Source organism: Bos javanicus, chromosome 7, assembly GCF_032452875.1.
Source record: "Bos javanicus breed banteng chromosome 7, ARS-OSU_banteng_1.0, whole genome shotgun sequence".
Classification (NCBI taxonomy): domain Eukaryota; kingdom Metazoa; phylum Chordata; class Mammalia; order Artiodactyla; family Bovidae; genus Bos; species Bos javanicus.
The window spans coordinates 11,216,505-11,234,811 of record NC_083874.1 but is presented as its reverse complement, the minus strand read 5'-3'; the positions used below and the strand labels follow the sequence as shown (position 1 = coordinate 11,234,811).

At 55.0% G+C, this 18,307-nt stretch overlaps 2 protein-coding genes across 3 annotated transcripts; both read right to left on the bottom strand.

Annotated features, from left to right (window-relative positions):
* Positions 1–334: 334 nt before the first annotated feature.
* Positions 335–17,504, bottom strand: PRKACA (protein kinase cAMP-activated catalytic subunit alpha). Of its 2 annotated transcripts, none has more exons than XM_061421893.1 (10): positions 17,236–17,504; positions 9,451–9,512; positions 8,874–9,002; positions 6,508–6,606; positions 5,424–5,506; positions 4,286–4,412; positions 4,098–4,193; positions 3,875–3,997; positions 1,673–1,837; positions 335–1,104 (listed from the first exon to the last, which is right to left on the bottom strand). In XM_061421893.1, exons 1-10 carry the CDS (start codon positions 17,279–17,281, stop codon positions 979–981), a joined length of 1,056 nt encoding a protein of 351 aa, XP_061277877.1. In that variant the 5' UTR covers positions 17,282–17,504; the 3' UTR covers positions 335–978. The 2 variants fall into 2 exon arrangements, with proteins under 2 accessions (XP_061277877.1, XP_061277878.1); XM_061421894.1 differs by lacking the exon at positions 17,236–17,504 and adding an exon at positions 13,625–14,396.
* On the bottom strand, positions 11,883–13,618 carry SMIM46 (small integral membrane protein 46). The gene has a single exon (XM_061421898.1). The coding sequence runs from the start codon at positions 12,121–12,123 to the stop codon at positions 11,971–11,973; it is 153 nt and encodes a 50-aa protein (XP_061277882.1). The 5' UTR covers positions 12,124–13,618; the 3' UTR covers positions 11,883–11,970.
* Positions 17,505–18,307: the final 803 nt, after the last annotated feature.

Sequence of the window (18,307 nt, the reverse complement as noted above, 5' to 3'; positions counted from 1 at the left end):
TAAAATCTAGCTGAGAATAAAATCAAGGAGTTTGGGGAGAGTGTTACTGGGAGGGACGACCCTCGGCTCGGGGCTTCCCCTCTTGTCTTTTCAGGGGACGACTCCTCTTTGGCAGGGAGAGGGGCAGCTGCTTTGTCTGGGTCCCGAAGCCCAAGAGTGAAGACAGGTCTGTTGGGAGCAGAACAGAGTAGGGGCTTCCTAAAGGGGCTGAGACCCTTCCAGGCTTGGCAGGGGATCCTGGGGAAGGGATAGGGGGAGGAGGCAGGAGAGATTAGCAGCTTGGGGGAGAGGTTCCAACCCCAGCTCCTTCCTTTACAGTCAGTCTGCTTCCCAGTTTTTGTTAAAAAAAAAAAAAAAAAAGATTTGAAGAGGAGGGGCATGGGAAAGGGTGGGAGAGGAAGGACGGAGGGCGGCATTGGTGGAACTTAAATAAGATTGTAAATTGTATTTTAAAAAAAAATTATACCAAGTGGCCCACTGAACATGTCACCAAAATCTCTCCTTCCCTGGCAGGATTATTCTGAAGGCAAGGTTGGCTTTTCATTCATTCGCCATTACAGAGTGGTGCCTGTCGGGTTTTTTGGGGGGGAGGGGGAGGGGTGGCTGTAGTTAAGTTTGGGCCCCTCTTGCCACACCCTGTCCCTGAAACCAGGGAGACCTGGTCTGACCTGAAGAAGGGAAGAACTGAGAAACTCATTTAAAACAGGCAGAAGTGGGCTGGGGTGGGGGGCTGTGGAAGGAAGGCAAAAGCAGTGGGTGGGGAGGCAGGAGGGCAAAGGGGGTGAGGGGGAGCAGCTGGTGTTTTGACCCAAATACCTGGACTTCCTGCTCCCCCTACCGTGGAGGGTGGGGCTGGGCGGGTTAAATTAGATGCAAGGAACTCTGGGGCCCTCTGGCTGTTCAATCCAACCCTCCCACCCCCCCACCAAAAAAAAAAAAAAGGAAAGAAAGAAAACCCATGGGGGCACAGGCACACCCCTAGAACTCAGAAAACTCCTTGCCACACTTCTCATTGATAGAGACTCGGATCTCTTCCTCCTCATAGTCGTCAAAGTTACTTGTGTCCCCAGGGCCTTTAAACTTTGGTATGAAGGGAGCTTCCACCTGGAGAGGGGTCAAGAACCACTCAGACCTCAGCAGTCAACATAATCATCATTACAACAATAAATGTGAATGGGTTAACATTCATAACATAACTTACTTTGACCCAGGCCTGAGCTTAGCATTAGTGTGGACTCATCTTAAAAATCTTATAGAGACTTCCCTAGTGGTCCCGTGGCTACAACTCTGTGCTCCCAAGGCAAGGGGTCCAGGTTTGATCCCTAGTCGAGGAACTAGAGCCCACATGCTGCAACTAACAGTTCACATGCTGCAACTAAAGGCCCAGTGCAGATGAATAAATTAAAAAAAATAATTTTATAGCCAACACATTGATGGGCAAATTATTAATACTTTCCAGAGAGAGTAGTCTCCTGCCCAAGGTCACAGAGTGGCCAAATGACTCTGCAACTCTGTTTCTAGACCCCAACTGCTCTAAGTTGCCACATCTAGATTCACCCAGAGCCTGAAGGCTATTTTTAGATTCCCCTTCCCTGTTCATCTCTCCATTGGTAATACTCCTCCCTTCTCCCCAACCCCCCAGAGCACCTGAGGAAGGAAGGGGGTGCCCTACCTTCCTCTGGTAGATGGCAATCCAGTCAGTTGTGGCAAACCACTTGTGGTTCTTGATATCATTGACCCCATTCTTGAGGTTCCCAAAGCGCTTGGTGAGGTCCACTTGTAGGAGGTTGCGCAGCAGATCCTTCAAGTCAGAGCTGAAGTGGGACGGAAACCGCACCTGGAGAGTGGATAACACAGAAAGACTGAGAAAATCCTCTGGAGTTTGGGGAGCCCAGCACACTGCCTTCCTCACCCAACAGTCTTATTGGGTGGAAGACCCCAAACTGGATTGTGTGTTGGAATCCCATTTAAAACAGCTTGTTGGGCCCACTGGAGTTTCTGATTCAGGAGATCTGGGTAGGGCCTGAGAGCTTATATTTCTAGCCAGTGCCTGGGCTATGCTGATGCTGCTGGAAAGGGGACCACTTTGAGAACTGCTGCAGCAAGGTAAGAGCTATGATGTTCCCATTTGATTTTTTATTTTTCTGGCCTCACTGTGAGGCTTGTGGGATCTTAGTTCCCTGACCAGGGACTGAACCTGGATCCTTGGCAGTGAAAGCAGAGACTACCTACTGGACTGCTAGGGAATTCCCGAGGTTCCCATTTTACAGAAGAGGAAACTGAGGCTTGGCAGGGTTAAACAGCTTCCCTAAGGTCACACTGAGGAGCAGGACAGGTTGGTTCCATATGTGGGGTCTGATGGACTCCAAAATGTGCATCCTTAGCCACAGCTTCTTAAGGCAGCTCTGCTGGGGTTGGGGTACTTCAGAAATATTCATGTTTCAGAGAGAAATAATTGTTTTTCTATTTCTCTCTCTCTGCATAGCTAAGGCTCTTCCATTCTTTAAGGCTCAGTGTAACTCTTCCAGAAACTTCCCCCAAATGCTTTGAGGCTACAGCCTTGTATATAAGTAGTCAGTGGATTTACAGCTGCAAGAACTGACTTCAGCACCGCTCTGCTTCTTACATGCTGTGTGACCTTGGCCACCACCTTAACCTCTCTGGGCCTGTGCCTGCCTCTCTGGCACGGGGCAGATATCCCAAGGCTGCATGAGGGAGATAATCCCACTGCGGGTGCGTGGGAACTGTAAAATGCTACAAAGAAGGGAGTCAAGCTCATCTTCTCCTCTCCCCCTCAGAAACTTCTATGACTTTTTTTCTCCCCACTCTGGGCCATTTTCTTGGCAACCTCTATTCTGCCTTGTGGCAGACACCTCATCTTTCCCTTTTTTAACGACTCCACTTTGTAGTTGGTGACTCTCTTAAACCTCCCTGAGAGCCAAGTGGCTTGATTCCCCAGTTCTGAGATGGATGAGACTCAGAGAAGCACAGATATTGGCTTGAGGTTTCAAAGTTGATGGATGGCAGAGCTGGGACTTAGAACCAGGTCTGCCCACCGAGGCTGAGCTGGGAGCCACTTCCACCACTTTCTGAGCCAGGTGGAGGGATGGCTGGTCCTCCAGGGGAGGTGGGTGAACCGAAGGCAGACTTGGGGTTCCCAGCCTCTTTCGGGACAACAGTGCTGTGTAATCCTGAACCAGACATGTCCAATCTCTGGGCCTCAGCTTCCTTCTCCCTCACAGTGCTGTACGACCCAGGGGGTGCACGGGGCAGTAGGTACTTAATGCACTCTAGGGCTCTAACAGTTCAGCCACCCCTTACCCACATCCTCCAACCTAGAAAGTCTGCATTTGGGAAACGAGGTGGGGCTATATGTCCTGGGTGACTCCCTGTAGGGCTCTAGGGTAGTGCTTGGGAACTAAACACCCTTGCTTTTCTGATGTCAAACTTATGGAAACTCAGGCTAAGAGGGTCACACAGAGGTGAGATGAGCCTCATGTCAGGCAGGGCAGGAGTTTGAGTGAAGCCTGGGGTTTTGGAAACCCGTGGAGTTTCGGCACTGAAGGTCCAGAGATGAGTGAGGCTGTGTGAAGTGGTGGCCTCAGTGTGGTGGGTGTGTCTGGTATCACCACCTGGCCCGACTTCATCAACTTCTAGATTGTTCTTTTGGTTTTTCTTTGGTTGCCCCTTGAGGTATGCGGGACTTAGTTCCCCAACCCAGGGATCAAACCCAAGCCCCCTGCAGTGGAAGCAAGCGCGGAGTCCTAACCGCTGGGCCATCAAGGAATTCCCGAGATTGTTCTGACAGTGATGAGCAGGGCTCCACAGTGGGCAGGATGGTCTTAGGGCTGAGCCCCCTACATCCGGGCCTCACCTTCCCAGAGACAATCTTCTCGTAGATCTGGATGGGCTGGTCGGCAAAGAAGGGCGGGTAGCCTGCGGCCATTTCGTAGATGAGGACCCCCAGGGCCCACCAGTCCACAGCTTTGTTGTAGCCCTGGAGGGAGAAGGGTGAGGTGCAGGTGTGAGGAGGAGGGTTAGGAGGGGCGTGGGCGGAACAGGCCTCCGGGTGGTGGGAGGGCTTGGGAGGTGCCTACTTTACTCAGGATGATCTCGGGGGCCAAGTACTCGGGGGTCCCACACAAGGTCCAGGTGCGGCCTTTCACACGCTTGGCGAAACCAAAGTCTGTCACCTGCGGGCACAGGACGGGCGGTTGGCTGGGAGGGCGGGAGGGTTCAGGCCGGGGCCGTCTGGGGCTGCCCCCTCGCCCGGCCCAGTGGGCACCTGAATGTAGCCCTGCTGGTCGATGAGGAGGTTCTCTGGCTTCAGGTCCCGGTAGATGAGATCAAGCGAGTGCAGGTACTCAAAGGTCAGGACAATCTGGGCGGCGTAGAAGCGTGCGTGGGGCTCACTGATGGAGATAACAGAGGAGGGGATGGGTGAGTGGGAGTGGCCATACCCGCGGCACCTGCCCACCCTAGAGCAGTCCAGCAGGTGGGCCTGTGGAGCTGCCTCCAGCCTAGGTGATCATGATGCATCAGCAGATGGAGAAGGGGAATGACAACACACTCCAATATTCTTGCCTGGGAAATCCCATGGACAGAGGAGCCTGGCAGGGCTACAGTCCATGGGGTTGCAAAGAGTCAGACACGACCGAAGCGACTAAACAACAAGGAGGTGGATTTGTCAGTTTCTCTTGTGTGAGTACTCTAAGAAGCTAAATAATGAAAAGCCTTATTTTGTGATTAAAAAAAAAAAGGACCCACAGAGCAACCTTCTTCATCTACAGCCCCAGACTGGAGACAGCCCATGTGTCCATCAGCAGAGGAATGGAATCACAGGTTGCAACAGATTCATACAATGGGATCGGACCCAACACCACCACCAGGACAAATGAGGAATATACCCAACAATGTGGCTGGGTCTCAAAATGATTATGTGAAGCAAGAAGAAAGGGACAAAAGAATATGAACGGTGTGAGTCCATTTATATCAAGTCCAGACCCAGACCAAACGCACTTATGGTGTTTGAAAGCCAGAAACGACGTTTGCCTTTGTTGGGCCGGTGATTTGCCTAGAAAGGAATTCGAGGGAATTTTCCAGGATGATGGCTACACACATATGTGCAGCTGTCAAAACTCATGGAACCGGGTTTTGAAAACCTGTGCATTTTATTGTACATAAAATGTATTGCTAAATAGGTAAAATAAAACGAGAGCATAAATTTAAAGGACATAACATCACCCACTCACGGGGTGACACCTAAGTCACTGTGTTTGTTTTGTTTCATGGTAGTTGAGATACTGTAGATTCAGATTCCTCAGCTCAGGGGGAACGAGAACCCACTGGAACCCCGAGAGACCACTTCCAAGGATGATGCCCATGGACAGCCCCAAGGTGGTGGGGTGGGGCGTCGGGCTCACCTGAACCTCCCGATCCGTCGCAGGTGTGAGAACATCTCCCCACCGGGCACGTACTCCATGACCATGTATAAATTTGAGTTGTCCTGCGGGAAGCAGCAAGTGATCAGGGCTCTGCTCCCCAAGCTCCGGGCCCCATCTGCAGGCCTAGTGCCCTGGCCTGGCAGGTGTTCAGAAAGTGACAACCACCATCCTGGCTCCCAAGCGGAGCGCGTCCCACGTGCCAGGCGCTGTGCTCACCAGTTACCTGTCTCATTTCCTTCTGCCTGAGAGAAACTAGGGGCAGCCATCATCCTGCTCACGGGGGCCCAAAGTGAGGGCCGGTTAGGGGTACATGAGGGAACTGGCCGGCGTCGGGGCTGCAGTCAGAACTCCATGGTGGCTCATGTCTGTGACTGTCCTGAGCAAGGCTCTTGGGGCCACGGTTTTATCATCTGTCAACTGGGACCAGGATGGGCTACAGAATTTGTGGGGCCCCCCAAATAAAAGTGTGAGGCCCCTTGTTAAAAAACATGATTACAAATTTCAAGAAGGTGGCAGCAGAGGCTTCAACTAAGTGCAGGGCCCTTGTGACTGCAGGGGTCACAGACCCTGAGTGGCCTTTCCCAGCTCTCGAAGTCAAGGCTTAGGATGATGCCCAAAACAGCTCACACAGGGCGCTCATGCTGTGCTTTGAATTGTTACGGCAGCCCCAGGTGGGGACTGCCACGATACCCATTATACAGATGAAGAAACCAAGGCTCAGGGGAGTAAAGTCCCTGGCCAGGGTCACACGGCCAGGAAGAACAGGGCTGGCACTGGAACCCAGGCTGAGTGGCATGGCTTGTGGCCATGTGTCAGGTTCTTGCTATAAACGGAGTGATGATTTTGAGGGACGTTATCCAGACTGAGGGACTAGCCCCAGGTTATCAAGCTAGAGGCTGGCAGGCCCAGTTGAACTTGGGGCTATCAGAGCCCCAGGCTGATTTTCACGCCCCCGCCCCATCAGTGGACAGCCACTGGTGGTGATCAGCCTGGCTCCGGCTCTGGGAACCCAGAGGCTGCACTGCCTGGCAGCGGCCCTGGTCTGCCGCCACTGGAACCCCACCTTGAAGGAGAACTCGAGTTTGACAAGGAACGGAAAGTTGACCGCCTGCAGGATGCGCTTCTCATTCAGGGTGTGCTCAATCTGTTTCAGCTTCACCACCTGCAGGAGTGGGAGGGGAGAGTGGAGAAGACGGGGTGTGAGCGAGTCCTTTCCCTCCTGACCACCCAAAAAAAAGGAGAGGTGCCAGGGCCGGGCCAGGTCCTTCATCTAGAATTGTATGAGTGGGGACTTCCCTGGTGCTCAAGTGGTGAAGAATCCGCCTGCCAATGCAGGGGACACGGGTTTGATCCCTGGTCTGGGACAATGCCACATGCCATGGGGCAGCTAAACCCATGCATCACAACAAGTGAGCCTGTGAGTCCCAACTACTGAAGCTCACATGCCCTAGAGCCCATGCTCCGCAACAAGAGAAGCCATGGCAATGAGAAGCCCGTACACCACATAGCAACTAGAGAGAACTCCCACTCGCCGCAACTGGAGAAAGCCTGTGTGCACTGCACAACAAAGACCCAGTGCAGTCATAAATAAATAAATAAGCTTTGACCTAAAACACACACACACACACACACACACACACACATACACACACGCTGTTTTAGTGCCTGGGGACTGTCAAGCCCTGGGCCAGGTGCCTGTCCCCACATGGCATGCAGTCATGCAATTCAGGGCAAGAACACATGAGTCACCAGGCCACAGGGGTCAGAGCCGTGGTGGGGGAAGCTGGGGGCCTGTGGATGCCCAGATAAGGCACCCGGTGAAGTCTGAGGAGTCAGAGAAGGCTTCTTGGAGGAAGGGGCAGCTGAGCTGAAACAGAACATACAAGCAGAAGGGGCACCCAAGGGGTGGGGGGTTTAGAAATACCTTCCTTGCAACTAGAGCGCATCCCTCCCCACAATCCACCTGAACCCAGGGCTAATTCCTCCTCCGCCCTCAGCCATCCCCAGCAGCCGCCTCACACACTGACAGGAATCCTGAGGAGGATGCACTGGGAACATGCATGTCTGGAAGTCCAGATGCAGAGAAGGGAAGTGTGGTGCCCAAGGTCACATGCAGCTAGTCAACCTCAGACCAGCTTGTCACACGCACGCAATCTGGCCCCTCGGTCAGCTCTGAGCCCCACTGCAATGGGGCTTCTTCTGCTTTGTTTACGACATCCTCTGGGTCTATACCTGCACTGTCCAGGACAGTCCACACTAGCCACGTATGACTGCTGAGTACTTGAAACCTGGCTGGTTGACTGACAGATGGAGTTTAAAATGCAAAGTATCTTGGGGCTTCCCTGGTGGCTCAGTGGTAAAGAATATGCCTGCCAATGTCGGAGATGTAGGTTTGATCCCTGATCCGGGAAGATCTCACCTGCCTCAGAGCAACTAAGCTCACGTGCCACAACTACTGAGCCTGTGCTCCACAACGAGAGAAGCCCCCGCAATGAGAAGCCTGTGCACCACAACTGGAGTAGCCCCCGCTTGCGACAACCAGAGAAAAGCCTGAGCAGCCACAGAGACTCAGCAGAGCCCAAAAAAGATGTTTTAAACAATAAAAGTCAAAGTATTTAAAATGAAAATTTAAAAACTGATACTCAGTGCAGTTACTGGGCAACTTTCAAGCCTGCTTGGAACAACTTGGGCTATGTGAACCTGCTTTTTCAACTTGTCTTTTTCTTTTCTTTCTAGTGAAAATGAACCTCCAAACGAAGATGTGTTCTAAGTGTAAAGTACACTCTGGATTTCTAAGACTTAGTATGGAAAAAAAGAATGTAAAGTGTCTCATTAATGATATTTATACACTGGATACATATGTTGAAATGATAATATTGGAGATATACTGACTTAATTACAACACATTGTTAAAATGAATTCCACTTGTATTTTTTTAAAGCTCTTAAAATGAGGGTTCTAGAGAATTCCCTAGTGGTCCAGTGGTTAAGACTCCATGCTCTTATGGCTGAAGGTCTGGGTTCGATCCCTGGTCAGGGAACTAAAATCCCACAAGCCACTTGGGCAAATAAATAAAAATAAAACGAGGAGTCTAGAAAATGTACAACCATTTGTGATATATTTCCTGGACAGTGCTGCTGTAGAGCATTTTGTCTGGCAAAAATATTTACAGAAAGGAGGTCTGTGTAGACATCACTCCCCTCATGCTGGAAAATGCTTGGCTTTCTCGAGACAGGCTAGGTGTCTGATGCCGCATCCATGCTGGGATTGACACTGGTGGCTCCCCGGGAGGGGAAGCTTTCTGAAGGCAGCATGGTACCCTTCCTGCCCCCAGGTCTGGCACGTTATGGAGGTGCTCCAGGCAATGACCACTGCCCAGGCAGAGCCCTGGTAGCCGGGACCCAGGCCGTGTCGCAGGGCCAGACTCACCTTCTGTTTGTCGAGGATCTTCATGGCGTAGTGGTTCCCGGTCTCCATGTGCTTCACCAGCATCACCCGCCCGAAGGAGCCCGTACCCAGGGTCTTGATTCGTTCAAACTGATCCAAGTGGGCTGTGTTCTGCAGGCAGAGGGCTCTGGAGGGTCAGGGACCACCCCAAGCCCTGCAGCTTGCGCGGCCCAAGTTTGGAGCGTCCCCTCTGCCACCAGCAGAGGGGGCCATGGGCACCGGGTGGAGCAAAGCCGGTAAGGACGGGGGCGGAAAAACAAGATGGCAGAGGGCGCATTCCTTAAGGCTGGTGGCAGGGTCCGGATCCAGCCCTGGCCAGGGGCCCAGGAGCTGCTGGCAGCTGCCTGGGGGGGCAGGGGCCGCCCGTTGGAAGGGGGTGGTGGGGTGGAGGAGCCTGGCAATGTGTGATCCGGTGCCCCCATGAGCATCAATGGGGTTAATGAGGGCAGGTGAGGTGCCTCTACAGGGCCCCAAAATCCTAGCCATGTCACCTGGATGTGGTTGGGGGTGAGGGGGCCGTCAGTCACACCTCCCGGGACTCTGTACCCAGGGGGCTTACCTGAGCAGGATTTTCCCATTTTTTAAGAAAATCTTCTTTGGCTTTGGCTAAGAACTCTTTCACTGAAACAAAGAGAGGAAGACAGTGAGGTGAAGACCCCATGTTGCTGGCATGGGCCCAGGCTATTCCTGGGGAGATGCTGATTTGTGCTAAGTGGGGTGCAGTCGCCTTAACCTAGAGCCTGACCTTCTCCCTGTGCCTTTGGGTGTCCTGGCTGAGTCTGAGGGTAATCCTGGGTGGGTGGCGGGGCCTGATCTGGGCTGGGGTATGGGGCCTCTTTACTACAGACAGCTGGGGTCCAGTCTCAACTCTGTCTACAATGGGGGACAGGGCGACTTGGGGGGTTACTCTTGGTGGGGGGACAGAGAACAGTGCCCGGGCCAGCCCACCCCCACTCGCCCCAGTTTTGACCGACATTCCAGGGCCAGGGACGACGCCAGCCGAGGTATTTATAGCCTCTGGATTTGGCGGCTCCTCTGGTCCCTTCTCTGGGGAGGCCGGCCCGGGTGGAGGCCTCTGGGGCTCGGGTAGCAGGCGCCCTTGGGGGGTTCAGCTGTTGCCTTGGCCCCCAGCTGGCTCCATTCCCGCCTTTGCCAATGGAGGGCCCCTGGCTCCTGAGCCGCTTCAGAGAAAGCCTCGCCTGATGCCTGCCCCCTACAGGCCCCTCAGCAGCCCCAGGTGAACGCTACCATCCAGCTAGCATTGAAGATTTCCCTGTGGACCCTGGGCTTGCTACTTTGTGTCCACTCTCTCCTTTGGTTCACTTGCCCCCCACATTCCTTTTATGGGTTCTTCCCATTCACCACCCCCCTGAACTGAAGCCTGAAAACAGGCATTCCCACCAGTGTGGAGCAGCACCCCGGCAAAGTAGGTAGGGGCCAGGACTCTGGGATAAGATCAAGTTCAGCTCCTGACCTGGTCCCTAAGGAGCTGTGTGACTGACCTCTGGGCCTCAGTTTTCCTTATCCGTAAACTGGGGATAATAATCGTAATGACCCAGTAGGGTAGTTGTAGGGACTAAAGGAGTTAATCTTGGCAAAGGGGGTTTGGATGGTGGCTGGCACAGGGTGTAAGTGCTATGTAAATGTCAGCTATTAATCTTGCTGTGAAGTATTTTTTAAGTTTTTGGGGCCTCATGGCATGGCAGGCAGAACTTCCCTGATGAAGGATGGGACCCGCGCCCCCTACCTGCAGTGGAAGCGTGGAGTCTTCAGGGAGGTTCAAGTGTATTTTAAAATAGAGGTATAAAATACAGGTAGAGCACTGAATGCTCAGATCTTGAATGCATGGCCTGATGGACTCTAGCAGTATGGACCTGTCCTTGCAACGGCCCACCTGGGGCCAGCCGTGCTGCTGTTCGGGACCCTCTCTGCGTGTCAGCTCTGTGACACACTCAATGCTTTCCACGCTTAACTCCTACACTGATGGCTCAGAGCTGCTATTACTCTTATTGGACAGATGAGAAGACTGGCCTCTGACCACTTTCCAGACAGTCCCTCACACCCACGAGATTAAGTGCTTTGTTTCTGACGGGTCCCAGGGCACCAGGGTGGCCCACGGACAGAGCTATCCTCAACCCTGATGTCCCTGGGACGGTTGCCACCCTGAGAGGGTCCTGCACACTTGTACTTTGGCTTTGCCTGTTATTTGCCTATCTCACCCGTAGGCAGTGCCAGGAATGCCCACAGCCTTGTGGGTAGCCACACCCCTCCCCCCATCAATCCTAAGACTCTCCCTCAGTGTTCCAAAAGAGCCTTCTGTGGGGGGCCACAAGAGTGGCAGATGGAGGACAGATAGTTGGCTAGGAAAGCCCTATGAAGAATGACTGGGCAGAGAGGGGGCAGTCAGGAATGGCCGAGGGTCCTCGCTTGGTATGCCTGGCTGAGCCACCAACTTGTCTGAGAACTCTCCGAGCCTGGGGGCTGCACGGCTTGCAAGGGTTTCACTAGCGGAATCTTTCTTGACATACGACACCTTCCTTGGAAACCTCCAAACGTACACGCTGAATGCTGGATGAAGGTGGGCAGGGGGGTAGGGGGGTGAAGTACCCTCTTGGGACTCTACCGTCATCCACCCAAGAAGGCAGAGAGGAGTGCATTTGAGAGGACTCCAGGAGAAAAGCAGGTCCTGCTTCTTCTTTTCCTCTCAGTTGTCCCTGAGAAATGCCACATCCTGTTTTTTCCCAACGTGGTGGGTCAGCGTCTCTGTCTGTTGGTACCCCACTAAGAGGCTCCACAAGGACACCTTGATCCTGACACAGCCTTGCTCCGACCTTTCCAAAGTGCGGGAGGGACCAGGCTATGTGCGCTCTCGTCAGCTTGCCAGATTTGGGGGTGAGGGACAGGGTGTGGCAGTGGCAGGAAGAGAGGGCAGATAAAGAGGAATAATGATGGGGGGAAAACCCAGCCAGGAGTCCCCATACTCACCTCTGCTTCCTGCCTCTTCCAGCAGAGGGTACAAGGGCGGGGAGTGGAGTGGGATGGGGTGATCGGGGGCCCGTCTGCCCGTGGCCAGGGAGGCTCAAGGTGCTGGTTGCGGCTTAGGTGCCCAGAGGGTATGGCGCAGGTAGCCCAGGAGGCGGACAATCAGATGGCCCCAGAGAAGCAGCTGCAGCCACAGCTGGAAGGTGGTCTCTGAGTCCCCATCCCAGCCTCTGCCTGACCCCGGATCCATCCCAGGCCGCCCTGACTCTCCCAGGAACAGGGAAACCAGGAATACAGCAGAGTCTCTGAGCTGAGTTCCTTGGGAGGGCCTGGGGGTGGGGGTGGACAGGGGAGGAGGAGCTGGTTGCTAGGGAAGCGTTTAAAGGTACCTGCTCCCAGCTGGCCAAGGTTGGTAAAGGCCCTCCTTGGCAGCAGGTGGTGGGAAGAGTCTCCTGAGGGTGTCCCTCCTGGCTAGCCTGCCTGCCCTGGGGGCGGGGTGCTAAAGCTAACTTCCTGTTCCAAGGACTTCACTGCTCCCTGCTGCCAGGCCCTGCCTTTCTCAGTGGGTGCTAGACTGCCCAGAGGATGGCATCCAATGTGCCCAGGGCAGTGCCCACTGGGGAGCGGAAGGAGTTAAGGCTCAGGCCCAGGCAGCAGCCGGGGCCTCCCTGGGGGTCAAGGAGGCCCCAGAACTCCATTAATTAGCTGAAAGAGCAGCTGGAGAGAAAGGCGGAGGTGGGGGGGGGCAGTTACAAACACCCTATCTCCTCCCGCAAGTGCTCTTTGAAGCTAGAGGCCTCAAATTTGGCTACTTTGAGAGAGAAATGGGTAACACTAACTCAGCCCTGCTCCTGTGCAGGGGCGGAGAGGGGCATGGCATCCCGGGATGTCCTTGGCCTCTGTCAAACCTTGCCCTGTGCTTGGCTCTGCTCTCAGCCCAGAAAGTCCAAACCGGAAACGAAACGCTAAACCCAGGGGTGGGGGAGGGGGAGGCAGCTTTGACTATCTTCCTCCTTCTTTCCAGATCCCCAAAAGAAGTGCAGGGTCAGTGGCAGCTACTTATTCCCGGGAGTGCCCGGCAACCTCGGCCCCTGCTGACAACAGGAAGTGCCAGAGAAGGGAAACCCAGCTAGCTGCTGTCTTTGGAGACTGTAGGCCTGGCCTGCTCCTGTTTCCCACAGGAGGGGTACTAGCTTCCACCCTGGTCTGGATTCCATTTGGGCTCACAGGGAAAACAGCCCTCAAAAAGCCAGGGCCCCAGCAGGAGGCAGGATCCCAGCCTCAGATCTCCTCCCCCCTCCAAAAAAAAATCTCAGGACCCTCTGTTCCTTGAAACCTGCTCGTCCTGGAAAGTCTGTGGCAGGAAAGCCAAGCCGTAGGCTAGGCCACCCCCTTGTCTGAGTTGGACCTCAACACTGGACTGGACCACTGCCTAGTACCACCTGGACTCCATCACTGAGCTGGACCAACCCCTACTCTGAGCTGAACCCCATCACTGAGCTGGTCTAACCCACGGCCTGGTCTGGGTCAGATCCCCACTCTGGGTGGATCATCCACCCCACCCCCCACCCCCTTGTCTGAACTAAACCACCCATCTCCACTCAGGGTTGTTTGGAAGGGTTTCCAGGGCCAGTCAGGGGTCCACAGCCTTTTCCTCTCCACTTGCTCCCTAAACTCTACTGTAATCCCTCCTTGATTTGAGGGTCAGAGAGTGCCTGGGAAGTTGCTATAGCAACAGGGCTCAGCCTCACCATCGTTAGGGTTGGAAGCCATCACTCAGTCTTCCTCTCAAAGCACCGGGACTACGGTGGCTGGGAAGGCTCATGAGACCTGCTGCACCAGCTTAGCTGCTCATCACCAGAACCCTGCCTATAGGGGGAGCCAGGGAGTAGTGGGGTGGTGGCAGGAAGAGAAACCCAACCTGGGAGCCAGCGGGTGCAGGGGAGGGGCAGAGAGGACCCTCAAGCTTCTTTAAGCCCAGGTGGACGTAAAGGAAACGTGTCTTGGCAGGACCCTCTTGGGCACCTGTACAACTGCCAACACACAAACGGTGTTTGGCCCTCTCAGGCTTCTGTAGTATGTTACGAGGGCCACAAGTCTTCCCATCTATGGACCTCTTGGGGGCAAGTCTCATTCTCAGCACGTGAATCTTCTGGTCTCTGGGAGCTGGGGTAGGGGTTGGGGGAGGTCTGGAGGGCTTCCTTTTACCAGTCCTGTACCTTCTTCCATGGACTAGCTCTTAGGGGTACCTTTTTGGGCAGGGCAGCCAAGGCTGGAGCCCCAGTTGGCACCCGTCCCCAGGGCCTCTTGGGACTACTGCCCTCTCTCAATTCCTCTAGCTTGTTCAGAGCCCTGAGCTTGATCTTGTTTTTCCTCTGCCCTCTTAGCATCTTACCCAGGCTACCACCAGTGGCTTTGGCATCTTTGGGTACAGATTTCCCCCTTCCTTGGTGGCACAGACGATAAAGAATCTGCCTGCAATGCAGGAGACCCGGGTTTGATCCCTGGGTCGGGAAGATCCCCTGGAGAAGGGAATGGCTACCCACTCCGGTATTCTTGCCTGGAGAATCCCATGGACAGAGGAACCTGGCGGGCTACAGTCCATGGGGTGGCAAAGAGTCTGACATGAGTGACTAACACTTTCCCCCACCCCATTCCCGGGCTGGTTCTGAATCCCTGCTTTCTTGAGAGGAGGCCAAGGCTGTCCTGCCCCAGCATGGAGACAGCAGCACAGGGGGCTGCAGGATGCCAAATGGTGCCTACTAAGGTTTGGCACGTTCCTTACTCTAGTTGAGCTGATGTCTGGCAGATAAAAGTCAGGTGCCCCCTGAAGGCTGGCCTGGCTACTTATCCCCACTCCCACCCCATCCTAGTTGTGGGAGAGGGCAAATTTTGTCTAACTCCAACCTCTCAGAATCAGAGCTTTGAAGCAGAGGGGCTTCTTTCCTCATCCTCTTCTTCTCCAAGAGCCCCTGCAAATCGCTGGAAGGAAGTACAGCTTAGGGTGTTTCCCAAAGTGTGACCAGGTCCCACTGGCTGGGGACGAACTGATGTTAAGGATATTTTGCCTTTCTAGTTACATTGTATTTTAAGGTGTACCAGAGAGAATATAACTGGTATAGCAATCCCATGATTTCATTTATATTTCTCAGGACGGATCGAAACTTACATCTGAACAAAAGTGAGTCAAAATTTTTATTTCAGTTAACAAAATAGAAGTGAATATAGTGAAAAATCAGGGGGCAGCTTGGAAATGTTTGAGTTGGGAAATTCTGGGGTCCAGGAATTTGGCTGGTAGATGGAAATGGATGTGAATCCTGCTTCTGTGGCATCATCTATGTCAAACTCAGAGAGCTCATTTGTAAAATTCAGGTAACAGCCTGTTATGAAAAATCACTCGAGCAGATAGATCTATGGAGACCATTTAGCCTGGCACATCCTAGCTGCCCAGTAAATAGTGGCTCTATTTTATCCTGATAGTCCCTTCCTGGGTGTCCAGCCTGTACTCTGAATTACCGGTTCCTTCCGGAGCTTCTGATCTTTTTCTTGGGAATCCTTTTCCCTGTGTGGCTTTGCCACCCCACCTCTCTCCACTGCATGTGTTTGATACGCCTTGAAAGTTTTCCAGGACTATGTCATCTCCCCAACTTTCAACTGAGTCACTGAAATATACAACTGCCTGCCTCTACCTTCCACCTCCGGGCCAGCCTCACCTGCTGGGGGCCCGGCCCCTCCCCCTCTGTCTAGTCCCCTCCAAGCTCATGCCCAGACCATTTTTGGTCACTACCCACCTGCTCCTCTGTCATCAAGCGCTCAGCTACAGGCACTTGCCTCCCTGTCCCCCGCCCATCGGTGACATGTCAGGCTTCTCCATGGCTGCTCAGCAGCTATAAGTTCTGCTATTTGAATCTGGGTGGAAATAAAGTTCCCTGGCTTCCATGCTTGGGTCTTTCTGGGAGGGAGCATTCAGGGAACTCAGACACTGGGATCTGAGACAAATAACTGGGAAAGGCATATTTGGATGTGGCCATTCCTTTTCAACTCTATTTCTGGGTAACTGGAAGGGGATCCTAGTTGAGGCCCAACTTTAGGGCTGGAGTGATGACAATTTGAGAGCCAGATGACTTGAGGAAGGAACTCAAGACCATTTCTGAAGGCATTTCCAGATACAGAATCTCTTTCCCTGGCTGGCTGGAAAAGGCCAATATGATTTGGGGGCTGAGGGTGGAAACAGGGCCCCCTCTGGGTGAACCCTGGGGATGATCACAATCTGTCTCTTGGCAAAGCAAGTCATTAGATGTCACCCACTACTCTTCCCAACTGTCATCCCTTGAGTCCTCTTTCTCACCATCCCAGCTCTAGCTGAATGAGCCCTGGTAAACTCACTCTTAATCCCCCACTTTTCATCCCAAGCAGGTAAAGAAGCCTGAGGGACTGGGTGAATGATCAAGCCTCAGTTGTGACACAACCATTTATTGAGGGGCCCGCCAAAGAGCCTAGAGCTCACTGCACAGCAGGAGATGGGAAGGGGCTCTCTGCTGAAACCCCTCACCCCCAAAGCCAAGGAAGAGGACGCATGGAATTCCAGCACGATTGGCTCAAACCTGGCTTTGCAAGCACAGAAGCAGTTCTCTAGGTTCACAAACAGTGTGAGACCCCAGCCGGGGACAGACGCTTGCTTGGAGAAGGAAGCACAAGCAGAGAAGCAGTGACTGACAGGATGAGAGAGGGGCAGAGGGACCCAGAAAGATCCTGTCCCCCATGCCAAGTGACACAGAAGGGAAAAACAATGCTGGAGGTGGCTCTGGGAAATGCTCAAGGGTGGGTTTGAAGGGGGGCTGTGATAAGGTGAAGAGGGGAAGGGCAGGAGAAAGATGGCGGGGGCTGGAGGGGGGAGGGGTGTGGTCACCAAGTGGCCAAGGTCCCTGTCGGGTGGAGGCAGACCCCAGAGCACTCCCAGGCCGGCAGAAGCCTGGGTCGGGGTTCGGCAGTGGGTCTCATCTGTGGAAGAGGTGAGTGAGGAAGTGGGGGATTAGAATCTGCGGAGAGGGACTAGGAAAGTAGGGAGTTGGGTGGTGATAGGGCCCCATGTGGGGACCCAGCGGTCATACGTGCCATGGGGTGGCAGTGACAGCTGAGGGGGGAGCACAGTCTTTGCAGTGGAGGGGAGGTCTTTGGCAACGGGGTTCCTACGAGGTTTTCTGCGGGCCCTGGGCCCCAACCTTGGACAGGCACGGGGAAGGGGCGCCTGGGGGTAAGCAGAGAGAAATGGGGGGGCGTGGGGGGAGGGGCCAAGCAGTGATGGACAGGGAGGAGGCTGGCAGCGCGAGGCCGGGATCGGGGTCACGGCCCGGGCACTCACCGCTTTCTTGCTCGCTGCCCTTCTTGGCGGCGGCGGCGTTGCCCATCGCGGCGGCGGCGGCGGCCGGGGCCGGTCCCGGAGCTGCGGCGCGGCGGGTGCTGGAGGCGGCCCGCGGCCCCAGAGCACGCTGGGCGGCGGCAGCGGCGGCCCCTCGGGTTGGCTGCGCTGGTTGAGGCGCCGCGACCCCCGCCCAGCCCCTGCTTCCCGCGTCTCTCCGCGCCCTCCCGCCCGGGAACCTCAGCCCAAGTCCGCTGCTGCTGTCCGTGACGCCCCCGCAGCTCGCAGCTCATTGGCCTAGGCCGCCCTGACTGACGGCGCTACGCTGCCATTCATTGGCCCTTCGCGACCCTCCCGCGCTGCCATAGGCTCTCGGCCTCATGACGCGCTCCTAGGACGCTTGGCCACTCGAGCGCTTGCGAGACCCTAACCGGGCGGGCCAACACGTCTGATTGGTGGAGGCTTCCGACAGGGCCCGGGGTCCGCCCAGCGAGGCTGCCAATTCGTGGAGGCGCGCTGTCCCGCAAGCCCCGGCAGAGCGTTCAGTGTCAATCCCTGGGTGAGAGGGCGGGGCGGAGGCGCAGTCTGCTGCCCCGGCGCGCCGGCGGACGCTGGCTGGCGGCCGCGCAGCGCTCTGAGGCCCAGGAGGCGGTCCAGGCAGGCGTTCGCCCGGCCCCGTGCGCGCCGCAGTCCCCCGCCCCCGTTCAGTGCGGCAGCGGCTGCGGGCCAGCCAAGGTTGGCGCCTCGGCCCCCCCCCCCCAACCCCAACCCCGGCGCAGCCGCTGTCCACCTGCCAAGCGGGGGAGGGGCGCGGCAGGCGCCGCGGGTCATAGGTCGCCGGGCCGCCGGCCGTCGTCATTCATAAGGCCTGGCGCAGGATAGCAGCACCAGGGTCGGGTCCAGGATGGGACCCTGCTAGAAGAGCTTCAGGAGGATGCTGGGCTCTGGGAGTGGGGCACTCAGTAGACACCTCTTTGCTGGGTGCCTACCCTGGCCTCATACCAGTAAGAGCTGGCACTTGTTAAATACATTACTTTGCACCACACTCTTTTCAAGTGGGTACTATTATCATCAC